The sequence below is a fragment of the Moschus berezovskii genome, chromosome 8 (genome assembly GCF_049115385.1).
Source record: "Moschus berezovskii isolate FMDL1 chromosome 8, NW_MosBer_1.0, whole genome shotgun sequence".
NCBI lineage: Eukaryota > Metazoa > Chordata > Mammalia > Artiodactyla > Moschidae > Moschus > Moschus berezovskii.
In genome coordinates, this window is record NC_142467.1 from 29497988 (window position 1) to 29524266 (window position 26279).

A 26279-nucleotide genomic window follows, 5' to 3' on the forward strand; every position below is an offset into this window, starting at 1 on the left:
GTATGATTTTTATATTTCCATGCTCTAAACTCAGGATAAATCATATGTTCAGTTCATTTCAGTTCAGTCGCTCAGTCGTGTCCGACTCTTTGCGACCCCATGAATCACAGCACGCCAGGCCTCCCTGTCCATCACCAACTCCCGGAGTTCACTCAAACTCATGTCCATCGAGTCGGTGATGCCATCCAGCCATCTCATTCTCTGTCGTCCCCTTCTCCTCCCGCCCGCAATCCTTCCCAGCATCAGAGTCTTTTCCAGTGAGTCAACTCGTCGCATGAGGTGGCCAAAGTATTGGAGTTTCAGCTTCAGCATCAGTCTTTCCAATGAACACCCAGGATTGATCTCCTTTAGAATGGACTGGTTGGATCTCCTTGCAGTCCAAGGGACTCTCAAGAGTCTTCTCCAACACCACAGTTCAAAAGCATCAAATCATATGTAGTGTCATTTAAAATTAAAATAAAAGCCTATTTTTAGTGTTTCTATAACTAGTAGTATATATTTCGAATTAAAATTCAATATCAATTTCCATAACTTAAAGTAGAATTTACAAACTGTAACCACAATGTAAATGTTTTCAAATGCATCATAGATTTTTAAAAGAAAACTGTATTTTGAAATAAAGTACATTTGTGCAAATTTAAAAAGAATGTAAGCTTCAGCATTTTAAAACATTTCTAATTCAACTTTGTGTCCCTTGGTATTTTATAGGAACCAAAAGGACAAATAATTTCAAAGAATCTAGACCCTTTAGGTTCTAGATCATACCCTATAGAATTATAAAGTTTACATAGTTATTATCTTGAAATAAAATGACTGAATTATAGAAGAAAAGATATTTTTTCTCTTTGGTAGTCATGGTTGCCTTCATTTCATCATATCCATACACCCTACCAAAAATTAAAGACTTTTTATTTTTTTGTGAGCTTAAAAAGATGAGTTTATTTGGGAATAGCAGAGGAATTGTAATTTGGGACAAGGAAATTGTAGCAAGCTACAATAGAGTCCATTTGGTTTGAGGTCTAGGTAGTATTTATGAGTAGGAAATGTAAAGAGAAGAGAGTTCAGTTAGAATCAGTAAAAATAAAAAACAAAGGAAGACCAGCCTTGAAAACTTCCTAAGTAAACAGCATTTTTTTAAGCTTCATTTTTCTCTTCATTTTCAAATGTGATTAACTGATTCTACTTCAAACTATACTTATGTATAAATTTACATTCAAAATAATGCCTGCATTATAGTTTGTAGATTACTCTCTTGATAATACTGATGGCCCTCAAAAGTAGAGAAAACTCAACTGCACTTAAGAAGTTGTTCTAATAGAACTACTCACTACTATAACTCTCACTTTATTTAATAGTATTTGTAAAACTTAAAGTGTTTTCTAACACAGTGGTAATGATAGGGGAAATTTAGCTTATCCAAATGAATTAATACTTAATCCATTACAGTAAAATGCAATTTATTATGAAATACATGATGAGCTGAGACATTAGTATTTGTCAAACAGTTGAAATGCATAAAAGGTATTTTATGGTTCTTAGAATAAATTTAACTTAATCATTTATTTTTTATTTATTATGTCTTTAATTATTTTAATATTTAGTTTAACATATTAACATTAAGCAAATTTTAAGTAAAAATTATTTTATATTTAATATATCTTATTCACACAGTCTTTGTTTAAACATAATACTTCAGAATTATGAGATTATCTGCATATCATTGCAAACAATTTTTGGCCATGATTTGGATATATATAATATATTATTATGTTGTATGTAAGATAAGGATTTCCTAATTTCTCCACTGTGTTTTATTTAACATCAAGCAAGTCAGATATTTCACTTGATCAGCATATATCCTATGCTTAACCTCAGTTTCTGCCCATTAAGACATTGAATCCTCTATGTAAAATCACCTTTCTAAAGTGCTCCAGTAACTAATTGTAAAGTCATCATCATTATCTTAGAGAGGAATTATTTCTAGAAACAATACATGTGTCCCTCACCTTCTGGCTGTGCATAATATTTTGACCAATATTTTTACTCCGGCATCTTATTTCCCCCTCTATTCCTCAAACAGAATTGGGTAAAATTGTACTTGGGCATCCTAATGGAGCCTAAGGACACAATTTCTCATGCCCTTCCTTGCTGTTTGCATTCCTTGGGAATCCCAAAATAATACTCAAAACAGTTCTAAATATTCCAACCAAACATGGGTAATACAGCTAACTTGGACAACTTCTATCTAACATTTAGAATTTTAGGTTTAAGGTCCCTAGAGTAAGAATCAGGGGACTTTATTTTTTTTTAATTAAAAAGCTCAGTGTTTTCATTGATATTAGAGGGAAAAGGGATTTTGAGTGACCCTAATTACAGAGGACCTGCTAACAGTAGTCTCTTTTTCATCAGGCAGTATTTATTCAGGTTCAGTTAATACTAAAAGCATATGGACAAGAGAACATTTTAACTTAATTAACTAGGCATTAATTTTGTTTTAAAATCATTATGTCTTTTAAGCTATAGAATAGGGAGCATGCTTCTCCACCCTAACATGAAGCAATGTATTGACATACACTGGCATAGATTACCTCCTGTTTTTTTCCCTCAGGATTTACTCGGACCACTGACTTGAACTACAATTATGAAAACAAGAAATGTGATCCCCTTGTTTAATAGTAACAAAATTGTCAGCACTGAAAGATAGACTGACATATAGATGTATAAAGTAATGTGATATTCTATGCAAAATTTTTGAAGAGAAGGGAACTTTTATATACATTTATTTGTAGCTTAATACAAGCAATAATTTTATATATAATAGTATTTTACAAACAATTTCATTTTGAATGATACAGAGAGGACTTATATTGATGTCACAATTATAGTTTGTATTTATCTCATAATTAGTGATTTTTACTCCAAAAGCAGATTCTTATAGTGATTCAATATATGTATGTATATATTTACTGCTATAGGTGATTACCACTTTTAGTGGTTATTATAATAACTGAACTTAAAACTCGAATTAGTAAAAGTAGTTTGATTTGGAAAGAAAGCTGTTTGGGGAATGATAAGTTTTTTGGGTTTTAGTAATTAAAAAAGCTGTGAGAATATAAAGAGTAATTGCAGTCCTGAACTAGAACAGCATGGTAACTGAATTATAAATGTTAGTATTTTATGATGTTGTTGCTTATTGTGAAACATTCAGAGCATGGGTTAAAATTTCATTTATCATATTGTCTTGTAGGGGCCCAGGTGGTGGTAGACCTTGGCCAAACCCGACAAATGCCAATTCAGTGAGTATATATATATATTTTCACTTTCTTTGTGCTTTGTAACATTTAACAACAAAAATCTATTCCTTTTGAAAGCCCCACAATTGGTTATATTAGCCTTTTTTAAGTAATAATTCAAAAGTATTTTTATATGTTCTTAGAAAAATATGTGTAATCTTTGAAATTATGTGATTTGTTTCAAGATGTAAGGTAAAGATGCATTCTATGTAGATTAACAGACATTCAAAAATAGAGGAATAGCGTGATTTATTGCAAAAAGAATACTGCAGTAGCCTACATTTATCATAAAATCTATCATATAATGAATTCACCTTCTAAAATAGCTATAATAATCACTAAATTGCCAAATAAAACCAATTGTTATCAGGTATTATGATTATATTTGCTGTTCTAGCTATACTTAGGCTTGCTCTCTTGCTGCTGCAGGAAGCAGGTATACCTTTACCTTGTGCCTATGGACTAAACTGCCATCCTTACACTTGTATATATGGTATCTATGTATCTGGCATCATGGGAATTTTCCTTATACATTTTGTGGCTGTGATTTGACTGCATAAATATATTTTTTTCTTAGTAATGTCACAAATATAGGCACAGGTTAAAATTTAAGCTTTCAGTCTTAAAAATAATACTTTAAATACACTGACCCAGGAAATAGTTTTCTTGACTTTTGAAACCTTGAATTCAGTATGTGAGAGAGTCCTGCTCTGTCCATCTGTGTAGCATGTGCACTGCACATAGGTGCCTGAGTCAGAGAGTCAGCAGGAGACGGACAGATAGCTGGTTACCAGTCGTGAAGTCTGTGGAGTATTTACCCAGAAGGGATGCCTTTTGCTTATATGCAGAGGTACCTCCATTGACTAGCAGTGGCCTTAATTCTGAATAAACATGAAACTGATCCAATGTTTAACATTAATTTAAATTTCAAGAAAATTTAATGTGAAGTGTGGATGGTCTGGACTTCCCATGTAGCTCAGCTGGTAAAGAATCCACCTGCAATGCAGGAGACTCCAGTTCATTTCCTGGGTATGCAAGATCTGCTGGAGAAGGGATAGGCTACCCACCCCAGTATCCTTGGGCTTCCCTGGTGGATGGTATAGACAGAATCATCCTGAATCTATTGCTAAAGTAGAAATCACTTACTTCGCAATTAAGTAACTGTCATAGTTTTAGAGAAAATGTTTAATCTGTATTACTTGCCTGTCTCTTAGTTCAATAGCTGTGACGTTTGATAATTAAATAAAATTGCTTGGGGTGGAGAGAATGATGATGTTGCTTCTGTTTGGGCCTTCAGTGCACTGTTTCAACAGATCTTATAAGATACTTTTTTACCTGATTATGTTATATATGACTATCTTTACTCCAGTTTTCTTTTCATTTGCGTATATGCTTTTGAATAGTTCACATTTCTATTTCTTTTTTGCTCTATGTGCCTTTCAAATATTAAGACTCTTTAAAATGGCATCTAACTAGCAGCTCAGATGCTTTTTTTGAACTTCCCATTAAAATACCCAAAGGTGCAGGAAAACAATTTTTTAATAACAGTAGAAACTCTGCCCGTCTTCCTGTTGTCAGAATCTGGAACATGTTTCTATTATCTGCACATCTGGTGAAACAGGATTAAAAAGAACAATCGATGACCCACCTCCACTAGGAAGCTTTCCTATATAAAAGCAAAAAGACCTCTCTCCTTCCTCACTACCCACTTAGCCAGCCATCCCTACACTGCTTACACTGCAGGGCGGGAGTGAGCTCACACCCACCACTGCGCACCTTCCCCAGCACCTCCTTCTGTACTCTTAACTGGAGGCCCTATCCTCTAAAAGCCACCAAGGAAGGATTGATACTGAAGGTAGTACATTGTACCTGGCAAGTGTGTCATCTGAGTAAAGAGTATTAGATAGAGGCAGAGATGAGGAAAGAGTTGTACTTTCTTATGATTTTTAAAGTACAGTGAGTCCCTGACATATGAACCTTCAAGTTTCAAACTTTCAAAGATATGAACATGTGTTCACATGTCCAATCGTGTAAGTTAGTCCACATGTCTGGTGTATATTGTCACCTGCTTGCATCCTCCACAACCGGTTGTGCTTTTGTGTACTTTGCTGTGTAGAGTACAGTCATATAGTATCTTTATTTCAAGTCCAGGATGTCCAGAACTTGGCATAAAAGCAGCAGTGATGTAGGTGGTACTGCTAAGAAGTGCCAGCTGTTGTACTGTACTACTGTACTTTTCAAGGTACTATAGTGTAAGATTAGAAATGTTTATTTGGTGTTTCTTTATGTATTATTTGTGTGAAAAGTATTATAAACCTATTACAGTGTAATACTATATAGCCAATTATGTCAGTTTGGGTACCTAGGCTAACTTTATTGGACTTACAAATGCACTCACAGAACAGAGCTCATTCATATTTAGGGGACTTGCTATACTAAAAACACTCTTCAGGATTTCACAGAACCAAGCAGTGTGGATAGAAGAACTCACCATATCAGGTCAGCAGCTCTGCATTATTTTAGATCCTGGGAAACACTGGGAGTTAAGAGAAGGAGCTGTGCGTATCAAATCACTGTCCAACAACCACGCCAAAGTGGGCATTTGGCTAGCATGCTTGTAGGCCCATAATCAATTTGAAAGCAGTCCCTGCTAATGTGATTAATGTATACCACATATGTGTATTCCTACCCTCAAAGAATTTGATGGGATATGGAAAAGTTGTGAGAACTCCTGTCGTTTTCTCTTCACAAAGAGAAAGGAGTCATCATCCTGAGCACTGAAAGGAAAAGCATTCCTCTGAAATATGGTTGTTTATGAGAAGAAAAAATCATAGGCAACTGATAACTTTCTAGCAAAAACATAAGGCTTACACGAAACAAAGCAAAAGTATTCAAGAGGGATTTTTCTTCCCCACATACCATTGATTATCCTGTAGTGACAATTTACCTGTATTATTTTGAATTCCAAGTTCTTTGGACTTTTTGTCTGTATTTAAAATTACAAATAGTTTTCATTTTGTGTCAGTACAGTATGCTCAGGGCTCCTTAGGGTAGCATGCTAAAGGTTGGTTGCTTTGTTTTTGCTGTTTCCAAATATGTTTTATTTTTTTCTTTTAAGAACTTTGTTTCCTAAAAACGAAGAGACTATCTTTCACAGTATAAGGATCAACATTTTAAAATTAATATTGATGTAATCTGTTTTCTGATTTGCACACCTTATTTTGATTTCACCAGTTGTCCCTACAATGTCTTTTGTAAAAAAAGAACATCCCCATTCACTTGTTGAATTCATTTGTCAAGTCCCTTTGTCTCCTTTAACCTGGAACAGTTCCTTTGTCTTTTTTAACCTTGGAGTTTTGTTGATCACAAGCCAGTTATTTTGTACAATGTCCCATAATTTGGTCTTGGCGGATGTTTCCTCACAGTTAGATTCAGGTTATATATATTCGTCAGGAATCCCCAGAAGTAATTTTGTGTTTTACCAAGTGCACCGTTTCAGGAGGTGTGTGATGGTAATTGTCTATTATTTGTGTTACTTATATTAACTTCAGTCACTTAGTTAAGTTAGTACTTGTTACATTTCTTAATGGTTAAATTATTGTTTTTCCCTTTGTAATTATCTGCTTGTGAGACATACTTCAACACTGCCATAAAAATCATACTTTAATCTGCTGCTTTTTGTATCCATTGATAATTCTCTCCTGAATTATCTTTTCACTATGTTGGTTGCCAAATGATTATTTTCTAATTCTGTCTTTCCTTCACTACTTATTACTGGACTCTTTACTAGATGAGTTTTTCTTTCTTCTCCAATCATTCGTGTATATCTGATGTACTTGTGGATTCTACTTTGTCCAAAGGGTTTTGTTTTTTAAATAAAATTATGTCATATTTGCCCAGTTAGAACCCCTTCAAGTTGGGTCATTTGTCCTTTTGACATATCCCTGTTATGCTTTGAGCATTTTGAAGCTCATATTTTCCCAGCCTTAATCCTGATAACAGCCATTTATATAAGGGTCCTTGGTTCCTTTTAGTGGAGAGTGGTATTTAGAGCCCATTGGTGTGACTAGCTTCTAGCCGTCTCAACCAACAGATACAAATATATATATATATATATATATATATACACACACACACACACACATACATATAGCCACACACATCTGTATCTTTCTGTATCTATCCATATTAAAACCAGGAGTACACGCTGCAGCTCTATTTACAATTAGCCAAGACATGGAAGCAACCTAAGTGTCCATCAAAAGATGAATGGATAAAGACGATGTGCTGTGTATATACAATGGTATAGTTAGTTCAGTTCAGTTGCTCAGTCATCTCTGACTCTTTTATGACCCCATGGACTGCAGCATGCCAGGCCTCCCTGTCCATCACCAACTCCCATAGTTTACCCAAACTCATGTCCATTGAGTCAGTGATGCCATCCAACCATCTCCTCCTCTGTGGTTCCCTCCTTCTCTTGCCTTTAATCTTTCACAATGGTATATTACTCAGCCATTTAAAAAAAAAAGGATGAAATAATGCCATAAGTGGCAACATGAATGAATCTAGAGATTAACATGCTAAATCAGACAAATAAAAATATCATGATATCACCCATATGTGAAGTCTGATTTTTTAAATGATACAAATCAACTTATTTACAAAATAGAAACAGATTCCCAGGTATCAAAAACAAACTTATGATTCCCAAAGTGGGAGAATGTGGAAGGGATGGATAAATCAAGAGCTTGAGAATAAACATACACATGCTACTATATACAAGACAGATAATCAATAAGGACCTACTCTACACCAAGAAAACTCTACTCGTCTTCTGTGATAACTTATATGAGAAAAGAATCTGTAAAAGAATGAATATATGTATATGTATAACTGAATCACTTTGCGGTACACTTGAAACTAACTCTACTGTAAATCAGCTAAAATCCAATAAAATTTAAAAGCAAAAACCAGGAGTGCACACTGGTGCTTCAACTGTAATTCAACACAACAGAGTTCATTCTAGACTTTCTGCTTTCCATGTTTATTATTCACTTCTCTGAAAGTAAGAAGTCTGCTTACCATTACCCACAATAAATTTATGTGTAATCTGTATCTGTACATAGTTTTGTCATATATGCTTCAAACAAAAATCTTTTGGCACCCCTTTACATGGCAGCAGGAGAAACACTCTTAAAAACAAATTTATGGGACTTACCTGGTGGCACAGTGGATAAGAATCTGCCAGCCAACTCAGGGGACATGGGTTCAGTCCCGGTCCAGGAAGATTCCACATACTGAGGAGGAACTAAACCCCTGCACCAACTACTGATCCTGGAACTCTAGAACCTGCGAGCCGCAACTACTGAGCCCATGTGACCACTAACCCCACACACCTAGAGTCTGTCTACTCCTCAACAAGAGAAATCACCACAATGAGAAGCCCACACTCCGCAACGAAGAGTAGCCCCTGCTCACCAAAACTAGAGAAAGCTTGCACTAAGCAGCAAAGACTCAGTGCAGCCAAAACGAAATAAATTTTTTTTTAATTTATATTTTTAATTCAGATAAGGATATGATTTTTACTTTTAACTTCCCTTATGCTGAGTATAACAGTATTGGCCTCTAATTCTTATTTGGAAACTTACAAGTCTGCCAGCCTTTTTATTTTTTATGTTTTTCACAAAGAACTGTACATTTGAGCTGAGCTATAAAACAAGTTCTAATCATAAAGTAGCAAGCACTTTTATCAAAAATACCTGAATTAGCTTTGTCAGGAGATACTTTTGATTATATGTACCAACCTAACTAGGCTCATACTGAAAGAGAATACTACTGGATCATGTATCTGAAAAGTCCAGATATAAATTTGCTGGGGGACACATTTGGCTCCAGGGGTTCAAATAACACCATCAGGACCCTGTCCCTATTCATCGCTTACCCTTGTTCCATGAGTCTGGCAAGAAGGCTGTGTGAAGCTCCACATTTGTATCCTCACAGCTCCCTATTAAGCACAAAAGAGCAAAACTCTCATCAATTAAGCACAGGTACTAGAAGTAACTAACTGAAGTAGATTTGCTTAGCTTGGATACATAGGCTTATTCATGAACCAGTTATGACCCAGGAGTACAATGCTCTATCCCCAGGCCTGGTTCACGCATTCAACCCCCTGAGCCCCACCTGAACCACATGGAAAAATAAGGGAGATATGGTTCAAAGAAAATGCAAGGAACAATTGGCAGAAGAGGGGCTGCGCAGAAACAACAGATGATCAGAACAGCATTGTATTCATCAGCTCACTAACTTGACAAGAAACAGAGAAAACTCCTGTAAGGAAAAAGGATCCACTAGAGTGATTCAGCCTAAGAGAAATACAAATATTTTACTCCAGATAGGAGCTTTGCCCTATTAAAAATAGATGCTCTTTTTTTTTGTTGTTGTTTGTTTGTTTTAAAGAGCACTAAAAAATAAAAGAACATTTTCAACTTTACAGTGACACAGAGAATGTCTCCCTCCCTGGTTTCTAGTGAACTGAATTTCAGTGCCTATAAGGTAGTTTTGAATTTCACAGTTGATGAAAACTCCTTAGCTAAAATGTTAAGCTACTTAGCTAATCATTTTTTTTTAATAAAGCCAAAGAAAATCTCTAGGTATTCTGCTATTCATTACGACCATGGCACCAGTCGTAAATACTAGGAGTCAGAATATTTCGGGATTTTTATATTGTTGTTACATCTCCTGAATTTTCTGTCTAGCTTAACCAGACAAACATATGGCCTTAATTTTTATTATCTTTCAAATAAGAGATTTGTGCAGTTCTACGGTTCTGATCATCTAGCTCTATAGTCTTACTTATCTTCTACATCTGCATTTTTATCTTAATGGATATTTTGTATAGTATATGGGAGAGGGGTGGAGGGAAAAGATTAATTATGTTGGGGAAATTCTGGTCCCTGGAGGTGGAGAAAAGCCTGGACAAAAGTAAAGAGAAGAGGGATTGCAGGAAATGTGTGAGGAAAAAATATTAGATTCTTAGTGGCTGGAACATAGCTTTGGAAGGCACAGAAGACAGCAAAGCTGGATAAAGAAAGATGGACCATGATGTGTTCAGGGCTTTGAATGCTGAAAAAGCTGGAATTATCATTTGTGTGGAACAGAGTTTTGTTTTAGGATGATAATATATAAAATGGATACATAGAGAAACAATATTAGAAGAGTAGCGTAACAGGCCTTACAAACTATTGTCAGAGTCTGGGGTAGAGCAGTGGAGCAAGGATGATAAACATGTCACACGTGCCATCAAAAACAACTGGGGATCGTTGGATTTGAGGATCAAGAAATGAACTTGAAGGTGATTTCAGGTCTTTGAGACTAGTTTTCAGGGAAAGATATACCCAATTGAATGCAGATTCCAAAGAATAGCAAAGACAGATAAGACGACCTTCTTCAATGAACAGTGCAAAGAAATAGAGGGAAACAATAGAATGGGAAAGATTAGAGCTCTCTTGGAAAGAGATTGGAAAAAACTGGAGATGCCAAGAGAACATTTCAAACAAGGATGGGCACGATAAAGGACAGAAACAGTAGGGACCTAACAGAAGCAAAAGAAAATTAAGAAGAGGTGGCATGAATGCACAGAACTATACAAAAAAGGTCTTAATGACCCAGATAATTATGATGATGTGGTCACTCACCTAGACCCAGATATCCTGAAGTGTGAAGTGGGCTTTAGGAAGCATGACTGCAAATAAAGTTAATGGAGATGACAGAATTGCAGCTGAACTATTTCAAATCCTAAAAGATGATGCTGTTAAAGTGCTGCACTCATTATGTCAGCAAATTTAGAAAACTCAGCAGCGGCCACAGGACTGGAAAAGGTCAGTTTTCATCCCATTCCCGAAGAAGGGCAATGCCAAAGAATATTCAAGCTACCATACAATTGCAGTCATTTCACATGCTATTAATGTTATGCTCAAAATCCTTCAAGCTAGGCTTCAACAGAACATAAATAGAGAACTTCCATATGTGCAAGCTGGGATTAGAAAAAGCAGAGGAACTAGAAATCAAGTTACCAACATTTATTGGATCATGGAGAGAGCAAGGGAATCCCAGAAAAACATTAGCTCTGCTTCATTGACTATTCTGAAGTCTTTGATTGTGTGGATCACAACAAACTGTGGAAAATTCTTAAAGAGATGGGAATACCAGACCACCTTATACCTGTGTCCTGAGAAACCTTGTATGCAGATCAAGAAGCAACAGTTAGAACTGTACATGGAACTATGGACTGATTAAAAATTGGGAAAAGAGTACAACCAAGCTGTATATTGTCACCCTGCTTATTTAACTTATATGCAGGGTTCAGTTCAGTTCAGTCGCTCAGTCGTGTCCAACTCTTTGCGACCCCATGAATCACAGCACACCAGGCCTCCCTGTCCATCACCAACTCCCAGAGTTCACTCAGACTCATGTCCATCGAGTCGGTGATGCCATCCAGCCATCTCATCCTCTGTCTTCCCCTTCTCCTCCCGCCCCCAATCCCTCTCAGCATCAGAGTCTTTTCCAGTGAGTCAACTCTTCGCATGAGGTGGCCAAAGTATTGGAGTTTCAGCTTTAGCATCAGTCCTTCCAATGAACACCCAGGATTGATCTCCTTTAGAATGGACTGGTTGGATCTCCTTGCAGTCCAAGGGACTCTCAAGAGTCTTCTCCAGCATCCTGCCAAATGCCAAGCTGAATGACTCAAAAGCTGGAATCAAGATTGCCAGGAGAAATACCAACAACCTCAGATATGCAGATAATACCACTATAATTGCAGAAAGCAAAGAGGAACTAAAGAGTCTCTTGATGAGATTGAAAGAAGAGAGTGAAAAAGCTGGCTTAAAACTCAACTTTCAAAAAACTAAGATCATGGCATCCAGTCCCATCATTTAATGGCAAATAGAAGGTGGGAAAGTGGAAACAGTGACAGATTTTATTTTCTTGGGCTCCAAAATCACTGCAGACAGTGACTGCAGCCATGAAATTAAAAGGCTCTTGCTCCTTGGAAGAAAAGCTATGACAAACCTAGACAGCATGTGTAAAAGCAGAGACATCACTTTGTTAACAAGGGCCCATATAATCAAAGCTATAAAAGTTTTTCCAGTAGTCATGTATGGATGTGAGAGTTGGACCATAAAAAAGGGTGAGCACCAAAGAATTAATGCTTTTGAATTGTGGTGTTGGGGAAGACTTTTGAGAGTCCTTTGGACTGCAAGGAGATCAACCCAGTCAATCCTAAAGGAAATCAACCCTGAGTATTCATTGGAAGGACTGATGCTTAAGCTGAAGCTCTAATATTCTTGTCACCTGATGGAAAAGCCCCTGGTCCTGGGAAAGATTGAAGGCAAAAGGAGAAGGGGGTAGCAGAGGATGAGATGGTTAGAGAGCATCACCAACTCAATAGACGTGAATTTGAGCAAACTCTGGAAGATAATGGAGGACAGAGGAACCTGGCATGCTGCAGTCCATGGGTTCACAAAGAGTTGGACAGGATGGATCAACCCAGCAACAACATCAAGGAGGATGGGAGTCACACAGAGTGAAATAAGGACATGGGGGAAATGCAGGCTTAGAGGGTAGGCTGTGAGCTTTGTTTTTGGAATGTTAAATTTCAGGAATTTGTAAAGCACCACCTTTGATTCTTCTACAGTGCCTAATGTGTGTTTCTGTAATTGGGTTTAATGCATTATGTTATAATACATCTATAACATTCAACCTCTGCTGAGTCCCCACTGATGTGTGACCAGCAGTTTTTTATTTTTCCTTAGTCACATGCCCTTCCTACATTCCTTGTTCTTGGCCCCTTTTCTGTCAGCTAAACTTGTCTCTTATCTTACAGTGGAAAATACATAAATAAATAAACATTAGACTCACATTTCTTCAAATTCTGTACTTCAGTATTATCAGACCTTTAATCATATTTCTTTCCTCTTGTCTTAGTAATGTTCTTCTCAATGCTAGCCATTTGGTTTGGTCTCTTTATACCACCTCTTAATGTTTCTACATATCTTGCTCTTTCATTTTTTAAAGGAGTCTTCATCTATCCATTTCCATTGGCTGGAACTTTCCCTAATAGTGTGCCAATTAACAAATCCCGGGACAATCTTAAAGCCCCCAGTCTTTCTCTCTTCTAGAGTTGGAAGGGATAACTGAGAGCAGACTTCTCTCAACCCTTCCTCAGTGTCACACCACAGTCCTGCGTCTGCTGCACTGACTGTGTCACCACCATTCTACTGGGCAGTGAATTCCTCGATACTCTTCCTTTTCATTCCTGTGCAGTGCCAGAAATATAGCAGGTGATGGACAGAGATTGATTAGATTAAACTTCTCAACCGTTTCAGTTCCTGTGAAAAGTACCTGAAGGTTACTAGTGACCTTCCGCTTACCAAAACTAAGGACTTATTTTCTGTCATCATATCTGACCTTTGAAATATTCGACACCTTGGTTTTGTTTTAAATGTCTGTTAATTTCTTTTCTTCATTTAAGTAATGTTTTCTTCCATATTTGTACTAGCATATTCCTTTATATTACTTATTCTTGGGTGTGTCACAGAGAAGTTGGGTTGGGAAGATCCCCTGGAGCAGGAAATGGTAACCCACTCCAGTATGCTTGCCTGGAGAATCCCATGAATGTAGAAACCTGGTAGGCAGTCCATGGGGTCGCAAAGAGTCGGACACAACTTTGACATTTTGTAGAATATTTTCTCCAAGTTTTCCTCCAGTCACATTATCCACCCTTTTTTTTTTTTAAGTTAATTTATTTTTTAATTGAAGGCTACTTTACAGAATTTTGTTTGTTTTTTGTCAAACCTCAACATGAAACAGCCATAGGTATACATAGATCCCCTCCCTCTTGAACCTCCCTCCCATCTCCCTCCCCTCTAGGTTGATACAGAGCCCCTCTTTGGGTTTCCTGAGGCATACAGCAAGCTCCCGTTGGCTCTCTATTTTACACACGGTTTTATAACTTTCCGTGTTACTCTCTCCATACGTCCTGCCCTTTCCTCCCCTCTCCCCACGTCCGTAAGTCTGGTCTCTATGTCTCTTTCTCCATTGCTGCCCTGCAAATGAATTCTTTGGTACCATCTTTCTAGATTCCATGTATATGCGTTAGTATACCATTATCTACCCTTTTTTAATTAGTAATGTTCTTTAATTCCAATCTTGAGCTTTTTTTTTTTTTCAGTTTAACGTTTTCAACTAACACTCCGTTCCATTCCGTTCCGTCGCTCAGTCGTGTCCAACTCTTTGCGACCCCGTGGACTGTAGCCTACCAGGCTTCTCCGTCCATGGGATTCTCCAGGCAAGAATACTGGAGTGGGTTACCGTTTCCTTCTCCAGAGGATCTTCCCGACCCAGGGATCGAACCCGCGTCTCCCGCATCGGAGGCAGACGCCTTAACCTCTGAACCACCAGGGAAGCCCTACTAACACTAAATGTAGTCAAATCCTGTGTTAAGTATTGTGCATGGCACACAATGGGGATTTATTTAATTGAAACTTTGTCTCTAGTCCTGATCTCGAAGGAGTTCTTAACCACTATTTCTAAATATCTGTTGATCAGTTCTAACTCAGTGTCTACTAGAGCTTTCGAATACAACATCAGACATTCCCCAAACCTGTCCCCTGCTTCCTATAAACTACCTATATATGAATTAGTAGCAGCATCGTCCATCCAGTCAGCATGTTGGAAATCTTGGAATTTCCTTCTCACCCAGTTTGTCCCCAAGCCCTGCAGAGTACATTTGCGAAAAGTCTGTCAAATTCTCTTATCCCTACTTATCTTAATCAGCTTTGCCTAGAACGCTTTTTATCATCTCTTGCCTAGACTTTTTGCAATATTCTTCTAACTTGTATTCATGCTCCATGATGCCTGTAGAGTTATCTTACTGAAATACGTAAATTTGAACATGTCTCTCAAAACCTGCTGTTTCCAACAGCATAAATTTAGTCTGACCGTGTAGCCTCATCATTTACCACAATCGCCTATAAGTCCCACACTGCAACAACTGTAAAATTACATACCGTTTCCCTAATAAACTGTATAGTACTTTCACATTTCTTTATTAAATGCTGATCCTTCTCTTTGTGCTTGTAATGAACCCCCACTCTCTCTCTTATTCCCAGCTTCCCAGCTCAAATACATCTTCTGTACCCACATAGTCCTGCTTTTATCATTGTTGTATTTGGTTTCTCAAACTAGGCTGACAGACACTGCTGTTATTTACAAGAGTTCCGATTCCATAAGTGCCAGGGATAAGAGCCCAAATGCTCCTTTTCCTCAAATGAGGGCAAGGACTACGAGGTAGAAAACAGTGAGTACAAGAGTTTGACAGGGCAGAAATGGAAAGAAACTGAACTGGAGGGGGTAACAAACTTTTTAAAGTATTTTTAAATGTTTATTATATTTAATGCTGTTTGAAGAAACCATGAAGAGGGAGAAGTTAGTACTTAGGAGAATGGGATGTTCAAGAGGGGCTAACTTTGGAAATAAAGACTTCTTTTCCCCCTGCCTGAGATGAATGGATGAAATTTTAAATCTATAAATGATGAAGTGTTTAGTTGAAGATAAAGGCATAGCAAGAATTTGATGGCTTTAATGTGTGACAAGGACAAAGTACTGACTCAGGATAGTCTAACCACCAATAAGGGCCAGTTCACAAAAGTCAGTTGTTAAAAATTCAGGAACTTTGTCAGCTGATTGTTAAAATCATTGGTAGCTTGAAATCTGCCTTATAGAAATATTTACACAGCATAAATTGGCATATACTACAGATTGGGAGTTTTTCCCTCAAGTTTACTGGCACACCTCTAGAATACTTTCGGGCTTCCATAACAGCTGAGCCAAAATGCTTCCAGATGTTAGTGAAAACTAGGTTGAAGCTGGAGAACATGATCATGCATTGGACTTTGTCAGCCCTGTTTTGTGTTTCTTGCCAGGCACTCTCTACTATAAAACGGAAAAGTTGGCTAGAGGATGACCAAAGAGTTTGGAATTAACATAGTAGACTTCAGGATAATGAATTTAAGATATTAGAGAGAGAAAGAAAATGCTGGAATTGTGATGGGATAAGATTCTGGTTGGAATATAGAATGTTGTTTGTGAGTGTCATGAAGAACAAGAAAGATGTCAGGAAAGTTGTTTAGATCTTAGGTCTCTGTGCAAAAACTTTTAGGATGTAGTCATGCTCATATATGGGAAAAAACTGGGCTTGGAAGAGGGGCGCGGGGAGGGTATTTCTGTAAAGTAAAGGCGGTGAGTGTATATTCCTAACATCTAAAGAGTGGTTTTTTTAGTCACTAAGTCGTGTCTGACTCTTTTGTGACTCCATGGGCTGTACAGTCTCCCATGGAGACATGGGATTCTCAAGGCAAGAATATTGGAGTTGTTAGATCATATCTTGAAGTTGCTTAAGGATGACAGTAGGCAACAGAGACAGAAGAACATGAGCCTGGTGTTTAAGTTATAAGGAGATGAAAGCTGGAGCCAGCGGATGAGTTGGTGATTTGGAGACAGCAGGTATATTTATTTAAAATAATTAGCAGAGGATGGATGATTGATCATGAACTGCATAAGATCCAAGAGAGCAAAGCTGTATTCATTCCCCCAGTTGAATAAATGTACAGTGCCATGGCTATCCTGATACTCACAGACATAATCATCACCACTCACGATACTGAGCACTCCAGTAACGGCCGTGTGCAGTGCTGAGTTACATATTAAGTGGTCCAAGCAGAGGCTCAGACGCCTGTGGTCTGGGCTTAAAGCCGAGCAAGGACACCAAACAACGAGAAGAGAGTTTTCAAATAACTGAATATTAAAATCATTAGAAAAAGTATAGCTTTGTTGTCTGTCTGCTTTATGATTTCATATTATTTTTATGTTTAATTAGAAGGAAGGTATTGGTGTAGAGGGAGCATTTAGGTACAGGTACTATTATCTTTTCACCATTCTTAAGGTCCTAATTTGGCCCTGGCTGTCTTACTCCAAGAAGATAGTAATTTACTGGCTTTTTTCAGAATAAGGCAAAAATATCTCTTCTGGATGTGCAGATGAAAGATGTAAGCTAGTGAGCATGTGTGAAAAAAAGAATATTTGGATCAACTTCTCTATTAATATCCACACTTAAGGAGTTATTTTTAAATATATGTTTTCCAGTTTTCATTTCTTAAATTTTCATAGCAATGTTATAGTAATACCTTCTAATCTCTAGAAAAGAGCTTGGTTAAGAACTTGATTTGAAGGGAACGAGGGCATATGTTACCCATATTTGATCCCCACAAATTAGTAGTCCTCGGAGACTTAAATTAGCAAAATATTTTGCATTCGTTATATTGTTTTCTAGAAGCTAGTTAGAAAGGAAAAGGGGAAACGGTGAGGTTTATATATCAAGTATTGACCCACACTGCATGAATATAGTAGCCTGAAATCTGTCTCTAAAAAAATAATGTATCCCAGATGCACATAAATTAGAAATTGCATCTGTAAAGTCTACTAATTTGAAAAACTCTGGTTTCTGATTTTTAGCTGCACAAATATATATCTTTCTAGTAATAGAATAAGTGTCACTAGTATCAAGCAGTGAGTATAACTGCCCTGAAAGCAATATAACTTGAAACTGTAATTCTATCTAAATTCTTGACTAATATCTTTTCCCTTTTTTAATAAATTCAAGATAGTTCCGCATTTTATTCAGTTTTCTAGCACTTAGACATATATAAATGCCTTTATCCTTTATTATCCTTTGTGATAAATTTTAAAACTTGATAAAAGTTAGAAAATAGGTTCATTTTAGGTCAGTCTCCTTACTGCCACATGAATCAGAATATGTCTGTTTTTTGTCCTGTTCATGTTCCAGATACCATACTCCTCAGCATCTCCTGGGAATTATGTAGTAAGTACATTTGGGTTTGTTTGCTCATAAGAATTGATGTTACATTTTATTTGGGCAATGAAATAGTTGTCCAGATGTTAAGAAGAGCCCCTGTGTATTGGCCAAGAAGTGAACATCTGATTTGTATTGAGTTGTTTCGTCTGCCAACCTCAGTACATATGCTGATGTTCATTAGTGAAACAGTTATCAATCTGGCCAAAATTGCCCTGAGTACTGTGTTTTACTTCAGCATACGTTTCTGTAAGCCAGTACAATACCCTGTCCAGTCATGAAGAAGCATCCCCAGTTACACAATGATATGCTTGAATTTGCAGTTCTTCATAATCTACACCCCCGTACCATCCCATTGTCATACACAGAGTCTAAGAAGACATTAAACTTTCTCCCAATCACAAAGAGAATCCAATAGCAGAATAATGACTAATAATTTTGGAGAGAGGTGTTAATTTTCACTGTTAGAAATCTAGAGAACTTATCATTTTGTACATGTTAAAAATTTCCAGTGATTTATATTTGTCAAATCAGCGGGTTTTACGTGATCTCTTGAACTTATAAATGACCTTTTAACCATCATCACATTAGAATCCATGCTGCGTCTAAAGGCCATCACAGAAGATAATTTGTTATACTGTTTAGCAGAGAAGCAGGAATAAATGGTAAAATGGAAAATCTTTCCCAAGGAAATATTCATAGGCGGTGGTTAACCAGAGTAGGAAAAAAGAGCACTTTGGAAGATCAATATCAATTGATCAGTTTTACTTTCCATGGAAACAGTGTTCTATGAGCACAGTGAAAAACACACACGGTTTTGGACCTGTGAACTTAGTGCTCAGAATTCCCTTAAGCTATACAAACTAAGAAAGTAACGTTTTTCATGTTCTCCATGAAACCAAAATGAAAGTTAAAAAGTTTGGGTACAACCTATTTTTTCTTAAAGTCAATTAAAAATAAGCTTCATATATAGTTTTATGAAATTCTAAATTTGACATATTTAAAAGTAAATTTAAGCTGTTTAGTAAATAGCAATACATGTAATATTTGGAATAATTAGTGGACTATGTCTGTGCACTCAGAATGAAACAAAAATCTAGCTGTTTAAAAGTTAATTTGACTATGTCCCTCTGAAAATTCTAAAACTCATTGCCTGAATTATCCATTTTGGTTGTGTGAAATAACTGAATTAACTTTCGAGTCACCTAACATCCCTCTCAAATTGATTGTGTACCTACGGCCTTAGGAGCCTTCACATTAGTCAGCATTACCTCTTATTTCTAATTGATGGGATGGCTGAAAGTACAGTGCATCAGAGATGTTGTAGTTGAGACTGGCAGAAGAAATAGCATCAATATATTTTTAAAACATATGAATATCTTTTGTTTTTCAATTGCCTATAAAAACCAATGATACGAAATACAAGAAAATTACAGTAAACTAAATCATAAATACAAATACGCATGAATTATTTCTATCTTTTGGATTTGTAAAGGCCCTCTTAAATCGTTTCTCCTTAACCTCATTATACCTGATGTGATTAAGTCATGAATTGTTTTGAGAAACTTGTCAAAACAATCTCAGTATATTTAACCTAAATTATATTTTGCATAACAGTGAAACGATTGTGCATTCAAAGAAAGTAAATTATGGAGAAAATATATTGCCTCTGCTGTTTTCAAATTGGATTGTTGTAAAGTCTAACTTGTTTTTCCTTATATTGTTAAATGCAATGCCTTATTTTTACTGACATTTTGTGTACTTATTTAGGGTCCTCCCGGAGGTGGAGGGCCACCAGGAACACCCATCATGCCTAGTCCAGCAGGTACTGTAATTGAATGACCACATGGGTATTTCTCAGAGTAAAATAATAGAGTACAGAAACCGTTATGAGAGAGTTGGTAGTTTCCGTATCTCATTGGTGGTTTCACAAGTTTAGAGGTAGAAAGTAGGAGGAAATAGTGCTCTTCAAGTAACTATTTTCCAGTTACTTTAAGCATTTAGAACACTGCTGTTGTGTAGGTAGCAGATTTAACCAGAATGAAAACTGTGTTGATCTGTATGAATTGCCCAATAATTTTATCTGACTAGAAATTTGCTTGAACTTGTGGAAAAGATCCAGATCTCACAGCTTGAGGAAATTTCTGCACAAGTAACACATGAAATACATGGACCCATTAGGTGTAAAACAGCAAATCAGACTCACAGTGTATCTAGCATCTAAAATAGCTGTGGGTGTGCTGTCAATATCATTTACCCTACACGTCTATAGGTATTTATCAGTTAGCTAATCCACTATGTAACGGGGCAAGTTTTTTAATCTTTTAAACTAAAATACTTCAGTATTCCTGGAATCATGTAATATGATTATTTTAAATGCCTCTCTCCTTTGAGACTTAAATACAAACTAGTGAATGTATTGTGTCTTGACGCCTCTAGTGATATTAATAGTACAACCCTCTTAGAAGTGCCTGGCAGCATGTAGCAAGAGCCATGAAAAAGTTCACATCATTTGACTCCATAATCCTACTACTAGAAATGATTTGAGGTATAACCCAAGAATCATGTACAGTGATGCTCATCTGATACAGCCAGCAGTGGACTAGAAACAACTTTCATGCCTAATCTAATTTTAGAGATATTTTTAAATTTTTATGTTTTATGGACTAAAACTTTAGCCGTTAAAATTACTGTCAAAGAACTTTTAATGACACAGAGAAATAAATGTTCATTATTTAACACAACGTGATCACAATATTATTTTTAAATATATTACACTGAAATCTAAAAAGTAGATAAGAAATACACTATCAGTTTTAACTTCTGGGTAATGAAATATGTGGGAAATTTTTATAATTAGAAAATAATTTTTATTATGTTGCACTCAAATTCATATCTTATGAATTTGTTGAAATCTAAGATATATAGAAGTTTGAAATTAAGTATCATTAATCACACCAATAAGTATTTTTAAGTTTTGAAACCGCAATTTAGAAAAAACAGAAGTTTGATTGGTTCAGAATTTTACTTTGCGTCACTAACTCTTTGGAATGAATCGTAAATATTTCATAGATCTCTGCCCTCAGAACATCTTCAGTGAAGTGAAACAGAATTCATTGAAGATAGAATTATATGAATTGAACATCTTGCCCACGTTTTCTTTCCTTTTGGTGGAGTTAAGGTTTAATTTATGACGGTAGCATATGATTAACAAATGTTTTACTTGCAGTACTCAAAGAAAATTTTTGGAGCGACACTAGACTTTGCAGATGATAAGTAATCTGATCAATTCTTCCTTTGAAGCCAAAAATTGCCACCAGTATTGCTGGCTTTTCTGCATGCTCTTTTATGTACTCATTCTTTATCATTCAATCCTCTAATATGAAGCCAGTACGCACCAGCTTCCAAAAAATAGGTGCCAGAATATCTGTAGTTTTTTTGTATATGAAAAGAAATCAGACATTTTAAAAAAAATACCAAACTTATTCCCTCAAAGTTTTTTTTCATTTTCAGATGAAATTCTTTTGATTGGTCTTAAAAGCAATGAATTTTCTTTCTGAATATTTTAAAATATACAGCCCATTTTCCTTTCAAATTAATTACTAAAATTAGTAAGATTAATAAAGGTGAAAAGCCATTTGAAGTTTTCCTATGTTTAAAAAACAAACCCAGCTTTTCTAAAAGATAAGTTTTTATGGGATAGAGTTTATGCCATGAGTTGAATCTAAATTAGCAGATATTTATTGTCTATAGTATACAATATGAGCAAGACATGACCCCTTTCCTCCTCTCAGAGAACTTATAACCTAGTTTGGAGCCGGAGGGAAGAAGAAGACAAAATATTAACTATAATGCAAAGCATAAGTCAGTGGTGGAGGAGCACTCACACACTTTTAAGTATCAGGGGAAGTAAAACTTCTTGGAAGAGGTATCATCGGCAATAGGCCTTGAAGAGTGAGAGTGTCATCTCAGTAAGTGGAGACTGGGTAGCGAAGCCACTTGGAGGAAAAAGAACAAAAATAAGGTGATGGAAAAGGATGCACACATGCAGGAAAGAAAAGTAGCCTGAGTTGACAAGCGTATCAAAGTGAAGTTGCTCAGTTGTGTCCGACTCTTTGCAACCCCGTGGACTGTAGCCTACCAGGCTTCTCCGTCTATGGGATTTTCCAGGCAAGAATACTGCATATAGTATACACAAAAATGTGAAAATACTTAAGGCCACAAAAGTAGATTAGGATCTTATTTAGTATAAACAGAGGTCAACCAGAGGTGGGCATTTCAACTTTCTTAAAAATAGGATTTGTTAATCTAGATGTAAAAAAATAATACTTAGGATTATGGATCACTGTTTATAAACAAAGAATAAATGTCTTCTTACTCTAAAACAATAAATTAATGTGTAATAATCACAAAATAAGAGGAAAAGTAATTGCCCATTTCTCACTCTACGATTATTGCCATAAGAAAGCAAATGATTTTTATCTTCTGCCTTAAATCAGTGTAAAACAACTTTTTCAAAGTAGAGGACTACAATATTTTATTTAAGAGAACTATATAATTGTGGGAAAATAGAAAAACATTTTATAACTAATAGTTTTTAAATATAAAATATTAAGCCTTTCATTCTAGGCTATACATTAGAAACACCTATACTCAGACTTAATTAGGACTAGTAACAGACATGAAATGTAAAATGTTACATGTATTTATATAGATATACACTACAGTTATTTTTATTATAATGAATCAAAAATAAAATGACTGAAAAAAATTGTATTGGAAGTTGTACTAGTGAAAGCTGGCTTTTACTTCAAGCAAGAGAATTTTCATTCCAGTTGTATCCTCTTGTTCTAATCTCTTTATTTGGGAAGTAAGCCAGGATATTCCACCAGCTTTTATTACTAGCTAAATAAATTTTTTAAATTGGTCTATTAAGAAACCTTAATAAATAATAACTAAAAATTTACTAAATATGAATTTTAAGAGATTTTTGTTATAGGTATTCATATAAATTGCTTAGAGAAGTCAAAAGTTTTCCATGTTTTTAAAGAAGGAAAAGTTTACTATAGTTTTTTAGACTTTTAAAGTGATATTCCTTTTGACCTGAACTATTCAAGTGATTATTCCTTATATATTAAGTAAATATTCCTAATTTATGACCTCAGAATGATAATTTCTGGGTCAGAAAATGACTTACAGATACTTGTTTCTGAACATCAGTAATGACTATTTCAAGTGGTACAGCTATTAATATACATAGGTGTCCAGGTCATCTTTGATTATTATTTTGTGATGACTTGGGCATAAATTATAATAAAATATATTAATTCAATAATATTTTGTTTCAGATTCAACCAACTCTGGAGACAACATGTATACTTTAATGAATGCAGTACCTCCAGGACCTAACAGGCCTAATGTAACTATGCCTTTTTAAAAAATTTTTGGAATGTATTTGAAGACTCAAGTCTCTAAATACATTTCTTTTCCTTGATACTGGCTTTGTTTATTATCCAGGACCTTACTGTATATCAAAATATCAGATTCTATGTTCTGGGTTGGAAAAAAACTTTATATATAACATACATAACAAGAGATTTAATATTAGTATAATGTAAATGTAAAATGGAACTTAATTATAAAATGTTGGTCTGTGGCCTTATTTTATCTCGAATATCTAATAATTTATATTGACTATTTGAAGGTGACAGGTAATGTGTAATCATTTATGATCATCTCATTTTGCACATCATTAATTTATTCTGGTGGTTGTGTTTTTTTTCCTGATAAACTCAAAACTAAATTAGGAAATTGAATATACTTGTTTTTTTTTTTAATTTTTGAAATCTGGAGTTTAAATATAGAACTGAAGCAGTTCTACAGAAAGAATTTGGGCATTTTTAATAAGGCATATGGTTGTGATTTTTCTCCAAACGCTTACAGAAAAATGGTCTATGAAACCTACATGTTAACAAAATATATTTATAACAATACAGTTAATATAGATATATGAATAAAAGGTAGCTCAAATTAAAGAAAAAACATGTATAAAGAATTCCCCAAAGTATACCAAAAACGGGTGAAATATTATAATTGAGCTTCCTATCGGTAAGGACAACAAAGGGAAACAAAGTTGTCCGGTGGAGTATGGTACTTGAAATGTGGCTAGTCCAAACCGAGATGTTCTGCAAGTATGAAACACACCCTGGATTTTGAGGACTTATACGAAAAAATATCGTGTTAAAATTTTGTATCGACTATTTTGAAATGATAATTTTGATGACATAACTAAATAAAATTATTAAAGTTAACTTTACCTGTTTTTTTTTAGCTTTTAAAGATGGCTGCTACTAAATCCAAATTTACTTACGTAGTTCACACTTGAACTTTACGTATTTTATTTCTATTAAGCAGCACTGTCTTCAATTACCAGTATTCCCTTTATATAATCAAATAAATTCCTTTTCAGGAAAAAAAACAATTTCCTATCAGTAAGGTCTAATAGGTATTTTCACAGAGATTTTAAAAACATTGAATACCATCATGAACAATGTTCATTTCAGAAATGCAGCACAAATATAGAAGAGCACTTCATACTGTAATTTCATATCTTAAAACTTGATATTTGAAAGGGAAGGAATAAGGGAGGAAACCAAGAGCATATGGTACTGAAGACATTTCTGCAGGCAGCGGAACTGATATCACCCAAGTGTGTTCCTTTCTGGTTCTCTCACTTGTTACAAAGATAAGAGATTCAAAAGAAGTAGATGATGAGCATGTCATTCTTTCAAATATAATTTATTTGAGCCATGGGTAGTAAAAGCCAATGACTGTTGAGGGCTCGGACTGCAGTGTTCTGTGCTTGAAGTATCATACCTACAGTCAGTGGGGCTTAAAGCACAGTGATTGCCAGATAAAGGGACCAAACCAAGGAGGAGCACAGGCTGTTAGCCTCACTGGTACCAGTTTCTCAGCCCAGATCTAAACTATGCTTTGAGGGAAAAAAAAGCTGAAAAACAACAGTAAGTTCAAAGTTAATTTCTCTGACCTCTCATTAGAGGCATACATATTCCAAGTTGTTACTGGAAAATAAAAAACAATCCATACTTTTGCTTTTAGGCAACAGAATTGGCATCACCCTGGGAAGATGTATAAGCATGTGTTATGGGTGAGCACAGTGATGGAAAGCCATGTTATTTCCACACAGAGTCGGTGATATACAGTATGTCTGCTGAGACAGTTTTTTCCCCTGAAGCCTCCTTGATGAGTAACCATCACCACCCCATCTACAAGCACACATACATACACCACACACATACATACATCCAATACTCTGCACCGTACAACAAGGAAGAAATTATTTAGGCATGAGAAATGTTAAGAACAAGTGTTTTCAGTATCTTAGCTGTAAATATGAGGTGATTATAGATAGCCTGTCTTCAAAGAGGAGTCTGAGCTTCCTCCGAAGTATCCAGGGAGTTGAGGCAAAGACTGAGCGGCAGGTCATGGACTTTTCCACCACCCACTCTACCACAGGACATCTGTTCACACATGTGTTGTACTAGGCTCCTAATGTAAGGTTTCACTTGAAAATAAAGTAGCACTACTTTAAACAAATGTGAAATATAACTTCTGTTGAATGCCTAATTGTCATTGAACTGACGGGGTTGAGATTGCCAAGACAACTTAGGTGTATTCAGCTATCCCCAAGGCACTAAATGTACTTAACCTGCAAGATGACATTATTTATTATGCCCATTTGAACAATGAGAGATTGTCTCCTACGAAAAATATATAATGTTCAGTTGTTCTTATTAATAAGCCAATACTTTTAACAGCTTAAGAATTACCTCTGGTTTATAATAGCAAAATTTGTCAGCAGCATAAAAGAGAATACTTCCCTTCTCATTTGCACTGGAATATATGTGCTTTCTGGTTAAGGATATCTTAAGGAAAATTTGGATATGGATAAGGATTAGCTTGAAGATCCAGAACATAGAGAAGATGAAATAAGGGAAATAGCAGTGCAGATAGAGATTCTAGAAAGCTGGGGGAAAATC

The 26279-nt window shown here is 35.8% G+C and overlaps 1 protein-coding gene across 8 annotated transcripts in view; it reads left to right on the forward strand.

The window, feature by feature from the left end:
• Positions 1-26279, forward strand: part of SSBP2 (single stranded DNA binding protein 2) — a 331697-nt gene that overhangs the window by 286381 nt on the left and 19037 nt on the right. For 6 of the 8 annotated variants that reach the window (XR_016038015.1, XM_055428680.2, XM_055428681.2 and 3 more), the window contains 4 exons: positions 3248-3296; positions 18193-18228; positions 19990-20044; positions 23568-23638. Coding sequence is in view for 7 of the 8 variants with exons in the window: in XM_055428680.2 (XP_055284655.1) it covers positions 3248-3296; positions 18193-18228; positions 19990-20044; positions 23568-23638 (211 nt within the window). In the remaining variant the exon portion in view is untranslated. The remainder of the gene's footprint in view (positions 1-3247; positions 3297-18192; positions 18229-19989; positions 20045-23567; positions 23639-26279) is intronic. The other 2 variants (XM_055428682.2, XM_088838500.1) reach the window with 1 other exon arrangement.